This window comes from Centroberyx affinis, unplaced genomic scaffold, assembly GCF_046629955.1.
Source record: "Centroberyx affinis isolate AG114_WGS23_722 - 3 ecotype Tasmania unplaced genomic scaffold, CSIRO-AGI_Caff_v1 ptg000277l_1, whole genome shotgun sequence".
NCBI lineage: Eukaryota > Metazoa > Chordata > Actinopteri > Beryciformes > Berycidae > Centroberyx > Centroberyx affinis.
In genome coordinates, this window is record NW_027278956.1 from 350,001 (window position 1) to 372,830 (window position 22,830).

Genomic DNA, 22,830 nt, shown 5'->3' on the forward strand with positions numbered 1-22,830 from the left:
AGATGGTAGAATACATTATTGTCAATTCAGAGCGAGTTCCTAAGCTGCCATGTTGTCACCTTGGTTGCGTGATGACAAGTGACAGAGGAAGACAGATTCTGTCACGCGGTTCTCAGAATATTAAATTAATCCTGCAAGTCTTTAAAAATTCAGCTCTTTCCCAGCCCACATGTGTGTCTTTAACAGTCCACCGAGCAGAGATGCAGTATGAAACCTTTATTCTTTACTTCAAAATAATGTTTCCTACTGGAGTTGGAGCGCAGTGTTGAAACAGCCACTAATACAGCAGGACACATGTTGAGCTGCTTTGGACATATGGTACACTTGGCACAGAGGAGTGAGCAGAATTACACTGAAGGTATTTAATATTAAAGTATTTTTATGTAAAATAAATCTCTCTACTTATCTACTTATGAACTGGTACAAAAAAAAAAATCCCTGCACACACACACACACACACACACACACACACACACACACACACACACACACACACACACACACACACACACACACACACACACACACACACACACACACACACACACACACACACACACACACACACACACACACACACACACACACACACACAAGCATATGCTCAGACTCTAATCAAACACTGCTCTGTGATGCAAGGGCAGTAAACCCCGAGCCTGATAGACATTTCACTCTATCAATCTCAGCACTACGGACCCCATCTAAATCATGCTGAGAGAAAGCCAATTGCTTTTCTAAGTGGCTGCCTCACAGGAATCCAAGTCACATTTCCCCTCACTCCCTCTCTCTCTCTCTCTCTCTCTCTCTCTCTCAGACCAGTTGTTCCCCACGCTATGTAATGGGGGAACGGAATATAACCGCCAATGTCTCATTTTGATTAAACTTAGAGGCATGATGCATCTTCACACAGTGTTCCAGCGTTTAAAACAATTACACTACTTGGCCTGATGGGGGCGGTGTAATTAAAGGTCAACATTTTCTACTAACTAACCTCCTACACTGCAAGTCGGACTGACATGAAACTTGCTACACACATCTAGCTATCCTCACAAATCACACTGATTGGTGTAATGGGGTCAAAATGTGGAACTCAAACATGATATCTCAGACACCGCTGGTCCGATTTTGATGACGCTTGGAGGGATGATGCATCTTGTTACTGATTGGCCCGAGGGGTGCCTGCATCATTCAGTTGGACGGCATGTTTACTTGGTTTAGATCCTTATTCTGAGGTTGTTTAAGGTCACTTGTCCGCTGTCTAATCAGATTTACTCTCCCTAAGGTCTTCATAAAGAGCTCCTGCAGTGAACTAAAAGATGAGACTGACTTGCACTCCAAAAAATGTCCATCTTCATAAATTAGTCTCGTATTCAGTGATAAAATGTTATTATTTTTAAAACAAAATAAAAATGAACCGATTACCTAATCCTAGTTGTTTCAAATGCAGTTTCACATTTTTCATGGATTTTCTAGGAACAAATTTATACTATATTATATATTTATATTTGTAAGAAGATTTAAGATTTAGTACTGGATTGCATGACTTTTTTTGCAGTTTAGAGGCCAAGCTGAAGGTAATTCTGTTGAATGATGTAACCTGTTCACACTCCAAGGCTACTGATGTTGTATATGTGTTGAGTGGGCTGGTGGTAGGAGCGGGACACAGGATGTCTAAAGCCAGTGCAGGAACATACCAGTGTCATGACCCCCATGCGTTCCATGTCGCGGGCGGGGCTGCGGGGGTCCAGCTTGGGGGTGGAGTGTCCGCTGGGCGGGGAGGAGGAGGCCAGGGAGGAGGCGGTGGCTGAGGCAGTGATGGAGGCTCCGTGGTGGTGCATGCGGGCCAGGTTGAGGCCCTCGAGGCTGACGCTGGCCACCCGGTTCTCGATCTCCTCCGCCCGCAGCTCCGTCGACTCCTTCTCCTCCTGTATCAGCCTGGGAAGAGGAGGCAGGAGGAAGAGGAGGGGGGGTGAGAGAAAGGAAAGGAAAAGAGTGTAGGGATACAGTAGGTTTGTTTCTTCACCTCGTAACTCCCATGATGCTAACTGCCAGCTTGGCTGCAATAAAAATGAAGTACAGCACACATGTGCTGTTAAGTGTTGCATCTCTCAGATGAGTCAGGAGGCAAGATAAGGAAACATATTAGTATCAATGTGTTTAAGAATTTTGCCTTGCCTTCCACTCACTTTTTTTTTTATAGTCTTTTGAGGTGGATTTCTTCAGATTTGCATAAGTTCCGTTGAAAACCCCCATAAGGCAAACTAATTACAGGCCAAGGCGAAGAGATAAAAAGGCTAAAAGTCAGTTCATTAGCTTTAACCATACCCAGGGTCTCACTGGCTAATTAGATGAGAGCTCAACTCCTAAGACTAGGATCACTATCTGCCATCAGAGTGGAATTCTTTAATGTTACAGTTAGCGTGTGCTTTTCTTGAAAAAAATAAAAATAAAAAATGCGACACCGTCTCTATTGATTGTGGTGTAAATTAGCAAAGACGACCATAAGGCACATTAACAACCCTTGAAAGAAAGAACTAAGTAAATTTGCACTTGGGGTTATGAATACTAATCAGCACAAGATAATTACGGCATTAACAAGCAAGTGGCAGATCGCATTTCCTGAACCCTCTAATGCATACAAGAACAGTGTTTGGTGCATAGATAGGAGCAGCAACCCATTGACATGCAGACCACTGATACCTTAAGCAGCTCGGGTTAAAGGTGGAAATAGGGCAGATATTAAGAAACTTTTATGCAAAGCAATGGAGACATAGTTAAATATAGCTTGATCCAACAAGAGAATTAGTATTTCACACCAAAGTCAGCACAATCTTTCAAGAAATCTGCAAAAAAAGGCAAAAGTACTCTGAACAGACCCAGTTTCCTGCACATGAGCTTAAAATGCGTCAAGCGCCAATTGGATTTGGAGTGAAACGGATGAAGTAAACAAGAACTCAAGTAAGTAAAGCAAGCAAATCAATACGTCTGGGGGTCTGGCCCGTTATTCTCCGTTCTAACTGCATATCTAATTAAAGGGTGTGCGTCAGGTACCGGATCTCCTTGTTGATGGCGTCCAGCTGCTCCTGCAGCATCATGGCCAGGGTCTGTGCGTCGGAGTGGCCGCCGGGGGAGAGCAGGTCCATGGAGCTGAACATCGTCTCCCGGTCGTCGTCGTCGATGTCCGACATCTCCGTGTCGCTCTCGAAGGGGTGGCCTCCCAGGACGCCCAGCTGCTGGGAGCGCCACTCATGCTCCCCGAGTGATTTCGCCTGGGAAAAGACAGAGAGAGAGAGAGAGAGAGAGAGAGGAAGACTATGATTGAGACAAACTCTTAAACTCATTTTGACTGCTATAACTTTTTGCATTCCTGCCTCAGTCAAACATCCCTCTCATGTCTCATTAAGTTTTTACATAACGCAGCAGTTAGGATTCTTATGGGAACAAAAAGACAAATCAAAAAGCACAATTGCTTAATTGTCAGTTTCAGAACTGATTTTAAGATTTAAGAAATCACTTTTAAGGCCCAGATCTGTCTGGCACCAAGCCATGTCACAGACCTTTTAACCCCATATGATCCAGATCACAGCTGCCTATTGGCTGTTCAAAAGTCTAGCCTAAAAACCAAAAGTCCTTATTGGCTATTCCAAAATGTAGATTAAAAACAAGAGGTCCTCATTGGCTGTTCCAAAGTCTAGTTTAAAAACAAGAATAAAGAAGAAGAAAAAGTCCCTATTGGTTGTTCTTAAGCATAAATTAAACAAAACAAGAGATCGAGCCTTTGCCATCAGGGCTTCTAGACTTTGAAATGACCTGCCTGACTACATGGTATGCAGGACATTATGTTGTTTATTAGCAGTTACAATAGTTGTAATAGTAGTAGTAGCAGTGGCAGTAGTAATAGTAGTAGTAAAACAAGTGGTGCAGGCAGACAGAATGAGATTCAAGATTCAATAATTTATTGCCATGTCAACCTTACAGTTGATTGGAATTTGAGCGGCAGAAGACAGTATGAGGGGAAACAGAAGGTGGAGAGGAAAGCCTAAGCGCCTCACCTTGGTTTCACGCAGGCCCACTCGACCTCTCCTCGGCCGGCGGACGACCTTGGCCGACCGGTAGTGATCCGACTGGGTTTCAGCCAGCGACCCCAGAGAGAACCGGAGCTCCGCGGACGTGTCCAGGTGGGACCTGCGCTCACACGGCCAGAGAAACGGCCTCCGTCAGTCACAGCCGAGCCCCTCTACTGCGTTCAAACATCTTCCCGGGTCTCATACATTGAAGATGAACAATACCTCAAACTGTTAAACACCTCGTGCTCAATGTAACGCAAATCCTACCCAGGGATTTTGACTAAGCCGCGAAGCCGATTACAAAAGATGAGACGCAACAGAAAAATGTTATGGTAATGCTCGCAGTTATGCTGACGGTAAACCAATCAAAGCTTGTTTTTGGGTCCTCTTGTGTATCTAATAGTCATGGTGATGTGGCGGAAAGTGTACTTCTCGAAGGATCAGAGCTTGTTACGCGCGCCTCTGCGCTTGCAAATTGTTTGTAATGCCTATGGAGGAGATTACTGTCAACACATTCAGCGCTGTTATATGAGAACGCCACGCAGCGTTAAGGAGCAGTCAGAAGACACGTCCAAGATTAGATATGGAAAGTTCAGTGAAGGCGACGGTTTTCAAAATAGTAGGGGACATATTCTCTCATCAAAGACAGATCAAACAACACACTCAACACTGCTGGAGAGACTGAGTCGGCATTCTTGCATCTCTGCCTCCTGTTAGATATACACATTAGGGTTAGACTGATATATTGGGTCGATATTGGCCTTTTATTATTTACTGGACCTTGGCCAGTCAGTGTCATTCAATGCCAATATATACGGTTATTAATTTAATTGTTCAATTATGCTTTTTTGTAAATTAATATTTAATTTAAAGGCCTAATGTATCACAGTTTCCCCAACCATTATATAAGGGCGGTAGGTGCGAACCCACCTAAAATAATTTCATCAGTCTGGGTTTCAGTGGAGTGTTTCAGTGTCCCATGATGGTCTAAATTCAGTTTCAGAGGCTTTTTCAGCTATCAGACACATTTATATGCTCACGCATGCGTTCCACACACACACACACACACACACACACACACACACACACAGCCTACCGTGACAGTGTGGGTTCAGTGAGGGAGCCTGCCCTCATCCTGAACTGGTCCAGCTCTGATCTCAGTTTCTCAATTTCCTCCGCCAGGTGAGTCTGGAGGAAATACACAAGATGTCACTGTGATCTTAAAGGAATAGTTCACCCAAAAATGAAAATTCTGTTGAAACACAGGTGAAGTTTGTCCATATAACACACAGGGAGGTTGCCAGCACAACTCCATAGCAGCCTTCTCCAAAACAACTGAAGTCAGCGGGGACCAGTTCTTCAGAGTTCCAAAAAGACCTACAGTATATTTACACCATCATTTAGTGCAAATCTTAACTACAGCTGATTGATTTGCAACAAATAATGGTGTATAGGTCTTTCTATTCACAGTGTGATTGTTTGGCTGTTTTTGTTTTGGAACTCTAAAGAACAGGTCCCCATTGACTTCAGTTGTTTTGGAGAAGGCTGCTACCAAGTTGTGCTGCAACCTCCCTGTGTGTTATATGGACTAACAAATTTTTACCTGTGTTTCATTTGGCATGAGGGTGAGTAGATGATGACAGAATTTTCATTTTTGGGTGAACTATTCCTTTAACTCATCGTAGCATACTGCAGTCATATCAATGCTTGTCAACACTGTGGAGTGACATAGCTGCATAACATTGGAGCTAATTATATTCATATCGCAGAATACTAACTGTCAAGCGTGATACTTCCTAGCGTTTTCCATACTGGAAATGAAGTCCATCTCATTATCGCCCCCCATGAGTGAAGCTTATGAATATTCAACAGCGGAGGTTTATAAAAAATGAAGCTAATGCCAACAACCACCCTCATTATTTCTCTATTAAAAAGTACTTTATTAAGCCAACCTCATGTAAAATGTAGGAGGGTAAAAATCATTTCTCCATCTCTGCAACCTACTTTTTCATGGATCGACTCCTCATACTGTTTTCTGTAACCTTCCGAGTCTTGGATTAACATATTCTGCGAAGAGAAGAGGAAGAGGTTTTGAGAAGATCCATAGCTATTTCCTGACATTCATTGGAATCAATTGTTATCGATATGTTTCTGTTGACGTGGCAGCCATCTTTAACCTTCTCCTCCAGAGCGGCCATCCTCTCCTTCAGGTGGAGCTGCAGACGCTCGTTGGACTCTGTGAGCAGCCTGTCCACCGTGTCCGACAGACGCTTGTTGTGCTCCTCGTTCATCTTCTCCCTCTGCCGAGCCTGCAGGGATAACAACAAGACACATTGAAGAGTTTCATTCCAGTGAGATACCTACCAATTGAAAAACTTATCTCCACAGAGTGATTTCAGGTATGAAAGTAAGACCGGCTATGCAATTCTAAATGAAGCTATTAGTTATCTTAAAGGTTTATTAAGTACCATTTTCATTGCCCAATAGCACAAAATGACCCTAATATATCTGTGGGGGGTTGATAGGGTTGCTGATCAATAGGGCTAGGTAAAAAAAAAACAATTCTCCAATGCCTCACGATTTTACTGTGTCCAATTCAGAGTCGATTCTTCAAATCCTACTGAATTGATTCTTGAATGTGTTATTTTACAGCCAATAGTGCAAGAGCGCATTTCAACTGTAACTTTCATGTTAGATTCTGCTGCTTTGGTGGCTCTGTAGCTCAGCTTTGATTAGTACAGTAGCCCCTTTGACAAAACCTGCTCTCTCCACTGGCTCTACAGTGATGGACAATGGCAAACTCTGTTAAACCAACCCAACAAGTCTCAAGGTTTGTCATTTGACTTTGGATTACTCTGGTAACACGGCAAACTTAACGCTAGTCATCTGACCAGACGCTACTCGGATGTTGCTAAATGTGTGGATCTGAAGTGACAACTGGATAAGGCATTCACCTCTGGGCATTCACCCATAAAAAAAATCTGTTGACTACTTTCTTCAAAAGCACACACAGTGTGTATCCCTGTGTTTACATTTAATACTTTCAACACACAAATGCTCTTAAAAATATTTTTTTCTCTAGAATGAATTCAGTGGGCAAATAATTCAAAATTTAAATCTAGAATCTATTTATCGAATCACATAGTGTAAATAATCCTGATGAATTGAGAATCAATTTTAAATCAAATTGTGACCCCAAGAATCAAAATTGAATTGAATAAACATTTAATTAATGAATCAATATCAATAACTCAATATTTACTGACACTGGAAGACATTTCAGCTACGAAGCCTAAGAAAAGTAGATGACAAAGCAGTATTATTTTTACAGTATATTGGATCCTGATATTTTACCTCTTCACTAGACATTTCTATTACGTCCCTACTCTGATTAGCTAGCTTACTCATCTCGGTTGTGAAAATGATCTGCAGGTAGCAGAGTTTTTGAACGATCTCCCTGCTGAGATAAGAAAGGCAAAGTCTCTAGATGACTTTATATCCAGGTTTAAAGGATAATTCTGGTTATTTTCAACCTGGGCCTAAATTTCCTAGTTTTTGCCGTCATGATGATTGACTGTGTTCAGAATTTCATCACTTACTTCACTGTAGAGCTTTACGTACCTCTCAGCTGCAGGCAGCGCTGCTCTCCAATACACACCCACAGGGCCAACGCAAACTGTCGAACCCAAAAAGTGATTAAAACACGCCCTTCCAACATAATAACACTCACACTGCAGTTACACATGTCTTTAAATAGCTGTGATTGAACAATTATCACACAACATTTCAGTTGTAATAGTTCATTTGATACTTTTTGGCATTGCTCACACACTTCCGTGTTTACATTACTGGCTGCCGGTCCTCTGCTGCATTTATGTCATATCAGAAGAAGTGGAAGAACGTGAAAGTGTTCACGTGTTTTACTTGTTGGAACACCCACATCTAAAATCATTTCTATTCATGAATTTTAAATTAACCATAAACAAACTGCAGCAGATATTGCTTATAAGTATGATTGATTATATTAGTGGGAATATAACTGATAATTTTATTTTAATTAGCTTGGACTGCTGACATCGGTGGATTCCCTGGTATGTTTACCACTTGTGGTAACACACCTCCACAATTCGTGATGCCAGGTTGGAGATATCAGAGCAAAAAATTTGCACATAGCTTTCTTCTAATGACTTCCGAGTACTTGAATGGTCTACTTGCCAACTAGCTAACGCTAGTTAAAATAAATTCTAATACCGCAATATACTTAAGTTTCAAGCCATGGATAATCAGAAAATCGGATGCAGGCAGGTCCCATTGCAGTGTGAGTGTTACTGTGTTGACAAGACGTGTTTTAATCACTTTTTGGGTTTTAACTGTTGGAGTTTGCATTGGCCCTGTGGGTGTGTATTGGACAGCAGCGTTCCCTGTAAACTGAGACATACTAAATTTTGAACACAATCAATCATCATGATGGCAAAAACTAGGACAATACGGCCCAGGTGGAAAATAACTGGAATTATCCTTTAACACCTATTTATTTTCACTATCATCTAACCTTAGCTTTGCATAATTCAGGAGTAGAGGTTCATATACAGAAGGTAAACGATTATTTAATGCTCCTTTAAGACCTTTGCTCAGAAAGCAGAAACATTTTACATAATATAATCAGTTGCAGTTTTCATCTAGCATTTTGAATGACATTCTTCAATTTCACTGTGAAGGCGTTCATTTGATCACTGTGTCACTGAAAGCACTGCTGCTCTCAGTAACGCAGTGATGAAGTCAGCGTCTTATTTTAGCCCCACGGCTAAAATAAGTTGCAAATGATTGTGTCATCTGCGAGCGTTTTACAAACCACTGCGTCAGTGGAGCGTGTGAAACATTTTATCGGGTCAAGTTTCATTGGCGGTAAATCAGATGGTGCGCCATCAATCACGGCCGCCTCAAGCTGTCATGCTCATGCAGGAGCGGCTGCCCGGTTAGCGCGCAGCCTCGCCTGGCTCGGCTGCGTCTGGCACGCCGCCGCCGTGCTGACTCACCCTGAGCAGCTCCTGGTTCTTCTCCTCCAGCTGGCCCTCCAGGTGCCTCATTCGCTCCTCGATGCTTCCGTGGCGCTCCTCCGCCTACAGACGGATCACAGCGTAGACAGGAGAGAAGAGGAAGGGGGGAGAGGGAGGCACGGTGACCTGCGGGTTTAAACAGCCGGAGGGCAACAAAGGCAAAGCAGTGGCGACGAGACCCAAAGCCAAAGCCTCTACCCCAGACGCAAAGATGGAGATCTATTCTTTGAAGCGTAACGAGGGAGAGCCGGTTCAAACAAAGAGTGACGGAGGAGGAAGATGGAGAGAAAGAGGCCACCGAAGGACAGAATGAGAGAGGAAGAGAGCTGCTCCAGCACTGCCAAGTATGAGCTCCAGCCAGAAGTGCCATGCAGCTGTCCCACGGTGGTAGAACAGCCAGAGCAGAACCCCAGTAAACACGCCCGCCACAAAACGCTAATAAGATAAATGAATGAAATCTGCTGTCTACAGTAGTTGGCAATAGCTGTGACGCCCTGTGGGACTACCTTCCTAAGAATGGAGTTCATGTCTTGGAGTTTAGCTTCCATAACAAAGTGATAATCATCGGGGGAGGAAGAACAGCTGGAGTCAGACTATGTGGCCGAGGAAGAGGAGAGGGACATGTTGAAACGTCATGAGAAGATGACATGCACAAATACATAGGTATAGCAACATGTGAAGATAAGGGCATCTGGTGGGAAGTGTCAACAGTGTGTGTGCGCGCGTGTGTGTGTGTGTGTGTCTTCCTACCTTGGTGAGGGCTGCTATCCTCTGGGCCAGCTCGGCCTCGACCTCCGGCAGCGTCTCGGCCTTCCTCATGGTCTGCTGCAGCTTCTGCTCTGCAAGCTCCAGCCTCTCCTGTAGCTGCCTGTTCTTCTCCTCCATCTGCACACACACACACACACACACACAGACACACACACACGCATTCTTCTGATTCATGTGCAGTACAGCCTTTATAATCCATCTCAATCATTTTCTAGATATTGCCAATTTGCGTTTTGTCCTCTTAACGGTTTTGTCCTCATGGATGCCAAATTATTGGGACATTTTTTCCATCATATAACATGACATAATGGAATTGGACTTGTGTGTGTGTGTAGGAGGGGAGTTGGAAGGCAAGAATGTGAATCGCAACATAAATTTGTCTTTTAGTGGGCGTGGCTACTGAAGATTCCTCAAAGTGCTTCAAAAGAGCGTTAAAATAGCACGAAGAGTGACAGTGGCCACTTTTACACAGCAGATCTGTATATAATTGCCTTGATGAGTCTCTCGGTGTACTCGCCACTGTAAAGGCAAAATTCAAACCCACTATTAAATGAAACCACCAAATGGCTATTTCCCAGTTGCGTGTTAAGACACTTTTACTGTCTCCATGACTTGCTCCGGGTTCAGATCAGTTCTAAGCCTCTCTGTTTTTTGGGGATGGCTTGGCAGCCTTCGCCATCAGCGCCAGATGCTCTGCTCCCCAAAGCATTGGACCTGGCTCAATATGCAATAATTAGACTGGAGTGGGCCGGGGCTGTGCTGCTGCCTGTGTGTGTGTGTGTGTGATATTTTCTGTCTGTACCCAGTCTCACCGTCCTGTCGGTGTTATAGATCACACTGGGGAAGCGTGACCGTATGTGTGTGTGCGTTTGGGGGGCGCAGCACACACTCTCTCCTCCCTAGGTGCCCCTCCATCCATCTTTTTGCCTTTCCTCTCCATTTTTGCCTCATCCCTCTGTATCGCCGCCCACCCCCTGCACCCCTGAACGAGTCATCTTCAAACATCAGTAGCCAGACCCCGGGGGTGCGGCTGCTGGCACGACAACAAGTAAACTCATTACGCAGCCAGCGAGGAGAGTGTTTGTGCGCGGTGGCGGAGCTCAAGCCCAAAGGCTTTAGGGTTATTTCTGTATGTTCTGAGGAGGTTTCTGGATGCAGTGGCGTTCGTTCTGTGGAGTAGAGAGGTACTGTAGTCACCTTGATGAGGTTGTTTTTGTGGCCAGGGGCTCGGCTGACTGATGCCGTACACAAGCCAAGGGCAAACGTTGCATCGGAAATAAAATTATGTAGATAATTTAACTGAGAAATTGCTTGGTGTCTATTTCTCACGGCGCACAAGCAACCTTCTCCCCAGCAATGCAGATTGGAGCTTGTGTGTCTGTATGTGTGCCCCTATGATTACTTTTCGTTCATATTAGTATTGCATTCTATCCCTCCAGAGCTCAGCTGGTGGATGTGTATGTGTATGTGTATGTGCTCATGAAACTGTCTCTCAAACTTTTAAGGGCAGGCAATTTATCAAACCGATTGCAATGAATCACAAAGGGAGAATTCATCTGTACGATCATTTGATCATACAGCATTACATGATTGATAAGGATGACTTCCAGCCATGTGCAATTTCCCAAAGGAGTAATTTCCTCTGATATTATTTAACACAATGTCAAGATGTTTTCTCATTGCCAAACTTCTATGGAACGGCTCTAAACTGTAGCATGAACTATTTATCTTACACAACCAGCCGTGAGCATGGTTCATTCTTTTTCAAATCCAGTAATATTGCAGCAAATATGTCTGGCGTTTCAGCTATGAATGGTCTATTTCATTGGACACATAACAGGCACCTGGACCCAAGGACCCACAACTCATTTTGTGTAAGATTAAATGGTGATTGAAATGATTAAATGAACGATTCAAAGTTCAGTGGCTCATTAAAACTATCAAGGATGTTTTTAAAGTCAATAGGAGCATTGGAGCTAAGAGAGAAGAGAGATTAATTTCTACCAAGCACTACGCCAATGTAGGAACTCCTTTGATTTGACAGACCTGTCGGAGAAACGCCTCCTTATTGGCCAACTCGTTCTCCAGTTTGTCGCTGATGTCGTGCAGGGAGGTGGACTCCCGCTGGGCGCTCAGGTAGCGCTTCTCCAGCGTGACGATCCGCTCCTCCATGTCCTCCTTCTGACACATGGCCTGCATGGAGACACACAGTCAGAACAGCTGCAGAATGCCAAAAAAAACAACATGACTAAGAGGAATGAGGGGGTTCTTATGTAAGTATTGGGGTAATTTCTCTACCACTGAAACATGCATTTGAGGTGTATAAAAACACATTGAATGACCTATGCTTTGTCCTTGAATTTGCATAACATCTGTAGCTGTAATTCCAGTTTATCTACTCGCAAATGTATTTTGCATACTTGTAACTTAATATACAAGCTTGATTTACACTGATGCATTAGTACAAGTATGCAAAACTTGTGTGCAGCCATGGGTGACCTTAAATGCAAGTACAAACAGCTGCTGCATGATTACAAAATGGAGCGATTAGTAGAAAACTTGTGTCAAACTGGAATCACAGCTACAGATCTTTTCGCTGCATGTGCAGAAACACAAGTACAAGTTCACAAAGTAAAGCTGTTCGTCAAAATCTTTTGTCAGTAAAGTAGCTCCATACATTGGTGTGTGACCACGACATGATCTACATGAGAAACAAAGTCAAACACCAAATAAGAGAAACAATACAGCCTCATAAAGGAGAGACACGGCGCTGCGATCTTGTATCTCACTCTGGCGCCGCGATACAAGCTTACAGCATTATCTCAGAAGCTCTCAGAAGAGTTAATTTCCTGTATGGAGAATCGCCCATGCATGCACACGTAAGCGCATAAACTTTTTAGCTACCCATAGCGCTGATAAAAATACCGCGCTGAGTCGAGGCGGTGCGTAGTAATAACACCGGGTCTATCTGATGGGGCCAGCGCACATTTGCCGGGCCACAATCACTGCCGCTGCCGGCATCGTTAGCAATCAATAGCAATCTCAGCCAGGGGCTACGGGGGGGGATCAGCTCATATTCATATTCAGCCCTCTGCATTGGCATTCACCTCACACAGACAGTTCTAACACATATTGAATGGGCCTATGATTGTGCTCTTAATTGCCCATTTATGGCACGGACCTCATTTCTCTGGGAAAGTGGCTGTGTGGCTCTATATGTCTACACTCCAACCTCAGAGGTTTAAATGGCTTTTAAAGAGCGACCGACGGCAGATGCAGTGACAGTTGCTTGTTTTGCTCGGAGGTTGTTTCACGCGCAGTGTTTGTATGTGTCCTTGAGAACTGTTTATATAGCCTACTAGGTTCCTCTCTTCGTGTGTACATGTGTGTGTGTTTGCGCGTATGAGAGAGAAGCCACATATGCACCCACAGAGGGAGAGAGAGAAAGAAAGAAAGAGAGAGAGAGAGATAGAAAGACTGTGAAAATGTATGCTAATACAAGCTTGTTAAGTGACTGCCTTCTTTGATGTCTCTCTTGTGACTGTTATTTCCTTGCAAGTGTGTGTATGTGTGCGCTTCTCCCTGTCCTCATTGTGTGTGTGTGTGTGTGTGTGCACGCTGCGCCGTCACCTCTTTGATGTCCCTCTGGTACTTGTTGTTCATCTCCTCTGACTTGATGAGGTCCTTGCGGGCGGTCTCCAGCTCCTGCTCCACCTCGGAGACGCGGGAGGAGAGGGAGGACATGCGCTCCTTCATCTGGGCCAGCTCGTAGTTCTGCTTCTCCAGCAGGTCCTGCAGCTCCACCACCTGGCTCGCCTCGTGGGCCGACTCCAGAGAGCCGTTGGACAGACGCTGGGGGGAGAGGGATCAAGGAAGGGTAGGGTCAGGGTTAGATGTTTGAAAGTTGCTATGAACTCTAGTGGCTACATGACATATTGCAACAACATGTTCATCTGTGAGGGTGGATCAAACATGCAAATCCCAATAAATATCATTCTTATTTGGAAATGTGGTCTAGGTTGGATTTCACAAATGAAATCTGGAGATCATTTTTCTTATATTATTTTGTTCTACTTGTTTCGGTGTACTCTACGGTACTACGGTAATTTTTTGGATGGTTTGTTATTGACGCTGCTTTCTTAAACAGGGGACCACGGTGTCAAGTAAAGGTTAAAATAATTGGCAACATGCAATAACAGAAGCAGTGGTTTGAGTCCAGGATGCAGGAGAGGAGGTATATTAGCGAGATTGAAACTGATGAACCAGGTGAAGAAAACAATTTCCTGATGCCCCGGCTTCCCACCGAGCGCTGAAGTGGGCCTTGAGAAATCAGCCTCGCTCCCACTTCAGATGCCATCTCTTCGTTTTGAGAGTGAGACACATTAACGCTCGAATAAATTCAAGTTCAGGAGCTCAAGGTTTGGCTCTCTCTCCTGGTTTAATTTTTGGGATGGCGACAAAGACCGGGCGACTGAGGCGCTGTAAGAATCACTCCAGACTGCATTGGAGAGATTGCTTTGACGCCTGCATTAGTAATATGATTAGGTTTCACTGAGTCCTCACTCTGTACAGCTCCCAGGGTCTCTGCATGAGGTAGATTAATGAGGGGGTGCCAGGGAGGGAGAGAGAGAGAGAGAGAGAGAGAGAGATCCAAGGTCTAGAGGTTTAGAGGCAAGAACATCAACTTTATTATCACTCCTAAATAACACAGTCCCTCTGACAATCCCACTGCAGCTTCTAAATAATATACCTGTTCTTTATGCTGCAATGAGATTATTGTAAAGGTAGGTGGAACTGAAGAGACAGAGAAAAAGTGATCTCTGTATTCTCTCTCTCACTCTCTCTGCTGTATCAGGCCCAGCTGCCCATCCTCAGCCATCCATCTGTGAGGACAAACCTAATTGGGCCTCTGTGCCTGCTGCCTGTGATCAATGATTCACCCGAGCGAGGAACAGGACCCACTAAATCACACCGGCGATTTTAATACCCGCACCCTCTGCTCTGGCCCACTCTCATAATGGACTAACTTTAAGGATTTAGCAGTTTCTCTTCTGCTTTAGTGCAAAAAATGCCTTAACTTTCCCAGAGATAGCATGCTATACAACTGTGGCTTGTTTGACTGTCTCATCTCACTATTTAAGGGGCGGTGGGATTTAGATGACCGATCTGCTATTACTTTAGGGGTGATCTACACAGAGTTTAGCCTAGCTCATGCATCCACATGAGGAGATTCATTTTATATGTCCATTTTCCCAGCTGAAAATGAGATTTGTTTTATGTACCTGCCTATCACAAAGACTTTGTGTAGTCAAAAAACATTTGTAACTATCTTATAGGGCTGAAAGATATTGACAAAAAAATTTAATTGTGATTATTTGACAGAATATTGCAATTGCGATTTAAACTGCGATTCATATCGTCACGTTTTTCTTGTCATACATTTTTTAGAACTTTAATTGTTTGAAAAAAAGTGATTTTGTTAAAAAAAAATAGATGTCAGTGTGCAGGATTTACTGAGTTTGAATATAGTTCTTGATTCATGGACCAAACATTACCCGGAGCACTAAAACACCTTGTTTAGAAATCCAGTTTGGACACCCCTCTCTCTTAAGCATTTAATTGCAGCCTCTGCGATTTGGAAATTGCAGAAGTTCATATTGCAATTTCGATTATTTTCCGATTAATTGTTCAGCTCCACTATCTTGGGTTATCATTTTACAAAAGTGATAAGTAAGCTGGGTCCAGAATGTTTCAAAAAAGCTGTTTGGGCAATGAAGAGCTGCAGTGCTGTCCAGCATGATAAGCACTGCAGATGTATGTGAAATGAGGAAAATGAAGCAACAGGCCTCATCTGTCAGACTGCATTAGCTGGCTGTCAGGTGGATCCAGGTCTTTGCTATGGGGTTGAGAACTCCGCAAGCCTCTCCTCTTTTCCTTCATCTCTTCTTCCCCTCCTCCCTCTTGCCACTCGTTGGCCTCTTTCCACCCGTCACATGAATGACAACCAGGGAGTGAGTGTGTGTGTGTGTGTGTGTGTGTGTATACCTCTCCAATCAGGTGGAGAGGCCCCTGCTCCCAGGAGGCAGTGCGTCCTGCAGATCAGGCGTGTCGTTCCCCCCGCTGGATGGCAGCTGTTGCCACTACCTTGTCAGTCCCTCTGAGCGCAGTGACACTGAATAACTAGCCCTCACTAGCCTCACTTCAAGGGAGCGGTTTCCAATCACGTAACCGGGAGAACGTGCGTTTTGAGGGTGCGCACGCTCACACACACACGTTCGCATACACTCCTTTCATCTTCAAAAAAAAACCACACAGCGCACGGAGAGCTGTCACCTTGTCAGCCCAACCCACTCTTCATCTCTTCACACACCCCTCCCCACTTCCAGCAGACCAGTCAACTAATCACATCTCCATTGATCTACCTATCTCAGGTATTCTGTGTAAGTTATAGACGCCGCCGTCTGCACATTAAAGGATTTCTAGGCTCCGCTGTGGGGCTCTGATGCTCGTGGCGCGGTTTGGTTTTTGTCTCGTCCGCTTCATCTGGTAAGTGTGGACGCGGTGACACCTCTCCCTGTAAATTAATAATCAGAGGGCAATTTGTATGCGGCTATGCAGATCTGTGAGCACTTCCGCGTAATGGGAGCGGCCGAGGTTGCGGCAAGAACGTCCGCCTGACTGAGCGTCCTTCAGAACGCCCGCACAGTGAGCCAAAGATATTGTAAACGCCTGATAAGAAGATTGGCAATTTGTTAAGAATATACCGTTTGCATGCTGGCAATTAAAACGTGATTGTGGGCTCAGGGGGAACTCATATTGGAAGTAAAACCAGTGCAGTGGATACCATGCATTTTGATGTCAAATACAGCAGATGATAGAATATAAGAATGTTTAAAATAATGTTGTATATATGAAATAAATGAATTTTGAGACTATATTCATAGTAGATTGTAGCTGCTACCTGCATCATTTTGTGAAACTGGGACCTGAATATTCAGTTCAAAAAAGTTTCCAAAGCTGTTTTTATATGAATTTCTACCCTGCCATAATATCATATTGTGCAAATTTTCTGCCCATTTGGGTTGACGCTGAACTTTTCCTGAACTTCGCTGTCCATCAAATACTTGTTGGATAAGGATTCCTACTTCTGCACCTTGCTGAAGGTTTAACCAAAACATGTCGGTGAGACAAATATTTCTGAATCACATGGAGAGAGTAAAGTGCATTTTCCATGTTCTACTGAGGATGCTCACCTTGCCGTGGACCTTCTGCTGAGCTTCACTGCCCTCCAGTATGTCCTCTCCTCCATCCCCCGATGCCACTTTCCTCTGGATGTGGGCATTCTGCTCCCGTAAGGCCACAATCTGTTGGAGGCAGAGAGGGGTCAGAGCCGAAATGTCACACACACACATATACAAACACACAGAGTGGATGCTGCTGGTTCAGAGAGCTGAGATGGTTCAGGGCCAGATGCAACAGGTATAACATGCATTACTGTATTTCCTCTACGCTTTGACATTAGTATGAAAGCATTGTTGGAACTCTCAGTTATCTAGTGATGTTTCCCTCTTATCCCTCCAGTGAATTACAGCATCACCCTCCTTACAGCCTGTGTAGGAATTTCTGGAAGACAGCATTAACAAACGTTGGAAGCAGATGAAGCGCTGACATAATCACTATAATTATTGTGTTTGGCGGACCTCGTGCCTCGCTTTATCACCTCAAGCAACAGCCATAATCCTGTCGAAGGGGTGACAACAATAATTAGGGTTTTCCTCGACAGCCACCGTGTGATTATCGCTTTCCGAGTGACGGGGGAACAGACAGGTAGAGGCCACGCTCGGCTGTAATCGTCCAAATTGCCGGCTAACCCGTTCCTGGACAGCACAGAGGGCTCAGGATACATCGTTATAAATCTCATAAACAATTTTACACCACTGCTTTACACAACAGCAGCGACGGGGCTGAGACTTTGTGGTGCCACGTGTTCTTCTCCCGCTCTCTAGCCTGAAACTTAAGGGGGAAAGGCAGTAATTTGCAGCACACAAACCATTAAAAATGACATGGATGCCATTTTTATTGCGGGGGGGAGAAACCTCCTTCTCATAAAAGTGATGGCTTAAGTGTGGCTTTTGGAAATACAACAGAAACATAGTAAATGACACAGCTAGTGTGTGTGTGCATGCATCATTTGTGCCAAAGGTATTCCAATACACACTCAAATGAACCGTCACTATTCTGTGACATGGCAGCATTAGTCAAGCATGTATTTTCCCCTCAGTTTCAAGAAAGCAAACGTTATTCCATTCGTAATATTCTTTGGTGCAAGCAGAGAAATTTTGACAACTACAGCGTTACGGATAAATCCATGTGGATGCCTGCTGCTTCTTCTATATGAGTGCTCAGAGGCTTTGGGGATGCTTTGATCTCTGAATCACCCAGGATTGTCTCAAATCAGCATGTTTGTTTCCCTCCCAGAGACACTGGTGAGGTCAGTGAAAGACAGATTTCCAGGTGACCCGGGTATCTCTGCCACTAGATTTAGACAAATATCCCTCATCCAAATCACAATATATGCTCTACAGTAAACAGCCTGCTGCAAAAGGAGTGTTATCTCCAGTATAAAAGCATGCACTGTATCAATGTTACAGTTATTGAAATGTCATTTTTGTTCAGAACAGATAAATTGTGGCTCTCTGAAATATATCACTGTGTATGTGAACACCCCGGTGAGAGGGACAAAATTGCAAAATTGCAGCCACAGATATTTGCCGTGAATAAAACAGTGAAGGAAGCATGCCCGCTCTCTCCTCATGGAGGACGATCAATGACATCTTTGTAGATAAAAATGATTAAAAAAAAAAAAGTGACTTGAAATGCTTTAGTTCAAACTCAAAGCCTAACCTGCCCCCCGCTGACATCAGAGACAGAGTCATGCTTGATGGATGGATTTCTTTAAAGCGGGGGCAGAGGGCAGGAGAGAAAACGGACGGACTCGCCTTACATTAAGCTCGGACATTAACTCCTCCAGTCTGAGAACTCACTGGCAGCAGCTAGGCTTGCTCGCCATTGCATATTGCCTACGTCGCTATCCATTATTTTTAATGAGGGCACAATTATGCCTCCTTATGTTTCTGCAGCGTTGTGCCGAGATTGCCTGTAATTTCTCCGGCGCCGAGATCAAACGCGAACACAACCCCTGACATAAAGGCAGAACAAATGATGAATGGAGTGCCACAGACGAAATTAGAGAAAGGAGAAGTTTTCCAGATACAAAACCAACGTGGCTCCTATTATTTTCCTTTTGATGTTGCTGATCTACCTCTCATCAAAAGAGAGAGGAGAGAAGGCGGCAGAGCTAAACAGAGTAGGAGACGGGCTTTCAGCTGCGCGCCGTCGTGATTTCCTTCTCTTCCTTTGACACCGCTATGTCGGACGGAGAGAACTGTCAGGTTCAGTGTGACGGAGGGGAAGGAGGAAGGAGCGATTGGACAAACATGTAGAGAGGAGGAGGAGGGGGAGGAGCGGGGCTTTCCCAGTGTATAAAAGATTGATCTTGTCAAGGTGAAAGCCTGGGGCATGTAAGTCTCTGGTGCAGTGCGCTTAAATTACGATCAATCACACACTTTGGAGCGAACGTATGTGCACACACACACACATACATATATATACACACACCATTCTTAGACAGAAAAACACTGTTGGGTTTTATGTGAAGAATGTGTTCATTTCTCCATGCAGTGGGTGGGTGATGCCTTGGGATTTCTCTAACAAAGATGTGAAGGTTAGCCATAGCATTAGAGCAGACAGGATAACACAGAAAGCAACATGTTCCTCCTACCCTCCATGTTTCTTCTGACAAGCTCTTGGATCTTACTCAGCTTAGACCGCTCCCTAGATGAACCTGACCATTTGCTGGATTACAAGCATCGGCTCAGACTCCCTAGGGTTCTTTGGGAGCGCTTATCAACTTCAATTTACCCTTGACCAGATTCCAATTGGATCCATTTGCAGCCTCTATCGCGGCATGTTCCGTAATAACAAATTGCAATATCTGAGTAATCAGCTTCGAGAGGAGTGGCGGTAATCAGTGTCAAACACCTGTGACCGCGCGGGGGTCAAAGGTCGCTGATGTCATCAGGCGCGGCGGAGGTCTCTAAAACCCCTGGAGGGAGAGGGGTCTTATAGCAGACCTCCATCACAAATCAATTAGCGGTGTGCTGGCTCCTGGCTCTGCCCGCCTCCCTGGAGCCTCTGAAGTGTGGAGGTTTCTATTCCGCAAAGCCAGTTAAACAGCCGCTTCCTCAAGGTCCAATCATTCATCCGTCTGCCACACTGACAACGCACAATGTTAACCGTTTAGTAGGGACGGCCTCGCGAATGCGCATAACCTTGGCTGTATGATGTGAGGAACGTTCTCTTGTGAAATGTCTGTCATGGACTATGCAATTCAGTAAAAAAAAAAACACTGACTTTATCCAGGCACAAAGCCTTTGAAAACCTGTAAAAGAAAAATGACAGCAGGAGGATAGCGTTTGGGAGCCGGCGCGCTGTCACATTACTTTTTAACTGTTTAGCCCGTCGTCGTCCTCTTCTCTCTTTCCTTCTCCTCCCATCCCCTGACACCATAGTGGTTTAATCTGCCCCAGGAAGTTCTTGATGAGATGCTGTGCCTGCTAATCCCGCATTCAGACCACAAGCAAGCGACTCCAGCATCTAGTCGCCATCAGTATGCATCGTTACGACTTGTCTGCTCACCCTCTCTCTCTCTCTCCCTCTCTCCCTTTTCTCCACGCCTTGTCAGATGTGCTTTGACCAACCTCACCTGCACTCTCATTAACACACACACCTACATACACAACCTGCTTCTCTTTCCCACCTGCCACCTCTATTTCTGTCTGCTGTCTCCGTTTGCTCTTTTACATTTCCTCCTCTCTCCTCTCCAGCCCCGATCTCATTGTGTCTCTCTGTCCACCCACTCCGCACACCTCCCAGCCCCCCCACCCCACCCCTCCACTTGCTTTTTCCCTCCATTTCCCTCCCTCTCTCCACCCTCCCTCTGATCGACTTGACTTTATTCTAGGCCTGAGTGTCAGACTGGCATGTCTGACAGGCTGTGAAGTGCCGGCCTGAGGGTTGTTTCTCAGCTGGAACGGGACCATCTGCAGCGCCGGAGCCGCACTGCCGCTGCCATTGGCCCGAGCCAGGAGGCTGAGGAGGGGGTTAGTCCACCCTGCTCCAACCACGCTTGAGCCGCTCACGTGCACAGTGCTGTTCTGCATTCCCTCTGAAGCTGAGGCTCTGAACGTATCTGTGTACGTGAGCCAAAACATATTTCTGGACACATCTCTGTACAGTATGTATTCGCAATTTTGATCTGCATCCATGCACATATTCCTGACTTTATTCTATGAGCTGGAACATGTTTCTGGATGCATATCTGTATGTATGCTACTTCCACCTGTAACTGCTCAGCACTAACAGTGCACATTTGCACATCTGGACTCATTTCTGTATGTTACCTGCATCTGACAAGGAGATAGCTAACAATGCACATCTGCATACCATGGACATATTTCTGTACATATGTTTTCATATTTGTGTACATATGTTACCTCCATCTGTCCATCTAATAATGTGCATAGTTCACAATGAATATTTGAACATCTGGACCAATTTCTGTATATATGTTTTGTTTGTATATACAGTATGTTCTCCCATCTATACACCTGTATAGCTAGCAATGCACACCCACTGCAATCTGTAAATCTGTCAGTGAAGATGCTGTACCTTTATTTAGTTGCTATATTATTTTCAATAGGTTTGTTTGCTGTAATTACTTGTTATGTTGTCTTCAGTACTCTCTATTTGTCTTAGTTTTATCTTTATCCTATTATCTGCTGCTGTGATGATCCATTTTCCCCATGAGGAAACTGGATAAAAGTTTTATCTAATCTAATTCTAGTATTTCAATATGAAAGCACCCTGGGACACGATTTTGTTTTTGTTATTAGTCTGCAATTCATGTTATTATCCATCCATCCATCCATCCATCCATCCAACCACCCATCCATCCATCCACTTCCCCATGTATCTGCATTAAAGATACAACACAACAAAGAAGACCAAAAGAGATTAAAACGTATAGTATCTTAAGCATAATAAGTGTTGCAGCTTTTACCTCCTGATTGGCTGCTGTGAGCTCCTCCTCCAAGGCCGAGACCCTCTCCAGCGACACCCGTAGTCTCTCTCTCACCTGAAAAGCAAAACAAAAAAAACATGTATCACAACCTTAATGGATGAACCACGTTATTATCATGTGCATTTGCACTCAGATAGATAGGTAGCTAAGAGCCTGAGGAAACGGCAGGGAGATATGCTTATGATCCTGCTTAGATATCCCCTCGACTCCCATTACCGCTCCACTCTTAAGCAAGCAGGGGTTAACATGGCAAAACAGAATCCTCACTGCCAGAGCGGAGGGAGCAGCTCTCTCCTCCTCCCACAGCCTTACAATAACGCTTTGCTGCAACTTCAAAGCTTCTGTCCAGGGGCATGAGGCCTTTATTGCTTTTAAAGCACCAGTTGCTGGGAGGAGATTCCCCTCCTACCCTCCTACCCTCCTCTCTTCCTCTGCGACATGAGAGAACTCGTGGCTCACTCGTCCTCTTCCGAGTTCCTGTATTTGTCACGGTGGTGAAGGAGCGATTACTTGCGCCACCCGGCGACCGAGCCGCCGCCACTGCCGTGGCCCAATAGGATGTCAGATCTCAGGAGGCTGATCCTGGATTAGAGGCGAGCCGGGCCCCGACTCAGGATGGCCCCGAGACCGTCAGCCGCCCGATGCAGCTTTTATTTCCCTTGAACAGCATGCCATCGGAGATGCTTTATAAATGATGGCTTTTTGAGGAGGGGCTGAATGGATTACAGGGGCGGTG

General features: G+C 44.7%; 1 protein-coding gene across 3 annotated transcripts in view; it reads right to left on the bottom strand.

The window, feature by feature from the left end:
- The window catches only part of ppfia2 (PTPRF interacting protein alpha 2), a 137,085-nt gene that overhangs the window by 16,897 nt on the left and 97,358 nt on the right, over positions 1-22,830 (bottom strand). For 2 of the 3 annotated variants that reach the window (XM_071512189.1, XM_071512196.1), the window contains exons 4-15: positions 22,074-22,148; positions 17,146-17,256; positions 13,523-13,744; positions 11,939-12,085; positions 9,875-10,009; positions 9,104-9,187; positions 6,245-6,376; positions 6,072-6,134; positions 5,164-5,255; positions 4,053-4,185; positions 3,052-3,269; positions 1,695-1,935 (exon numbers count right to left, since the gene is read on the bottom strand). In XM_071512189.1, the coding sequence (XP_071368290.1) occupies positions 1,695-1,935; positions 3,052-3,269; positions 4,053-4,185; positions 5,164-5,255; positions 6,072-6,134; positions 6,245-6,376; positions 9,104-9,187; positions 9,875-10,009; positions 11,939-12,085; positions 13,523-13,744; positions 17,146-17,256; positions 22,074-22,148 (1,653 nt within the window). The remainder of the gene's footprint in view (positions 1-1,694; positions 1,936-3,051; positions 3,270-4,052; positions 4,186-5,163; positions 5,256-6,071; positions 6,135-6,244; positions 6,377-9,103; positions 9,188-9,874; positions 10,010-11,938; positions 12,086-13,522; positions 13,745-17,145; positions 17,257-22,073; positions 22,149-22,830) is intronic. The other variant, XM_071512201.1, reaches the window with a different exon arrangement.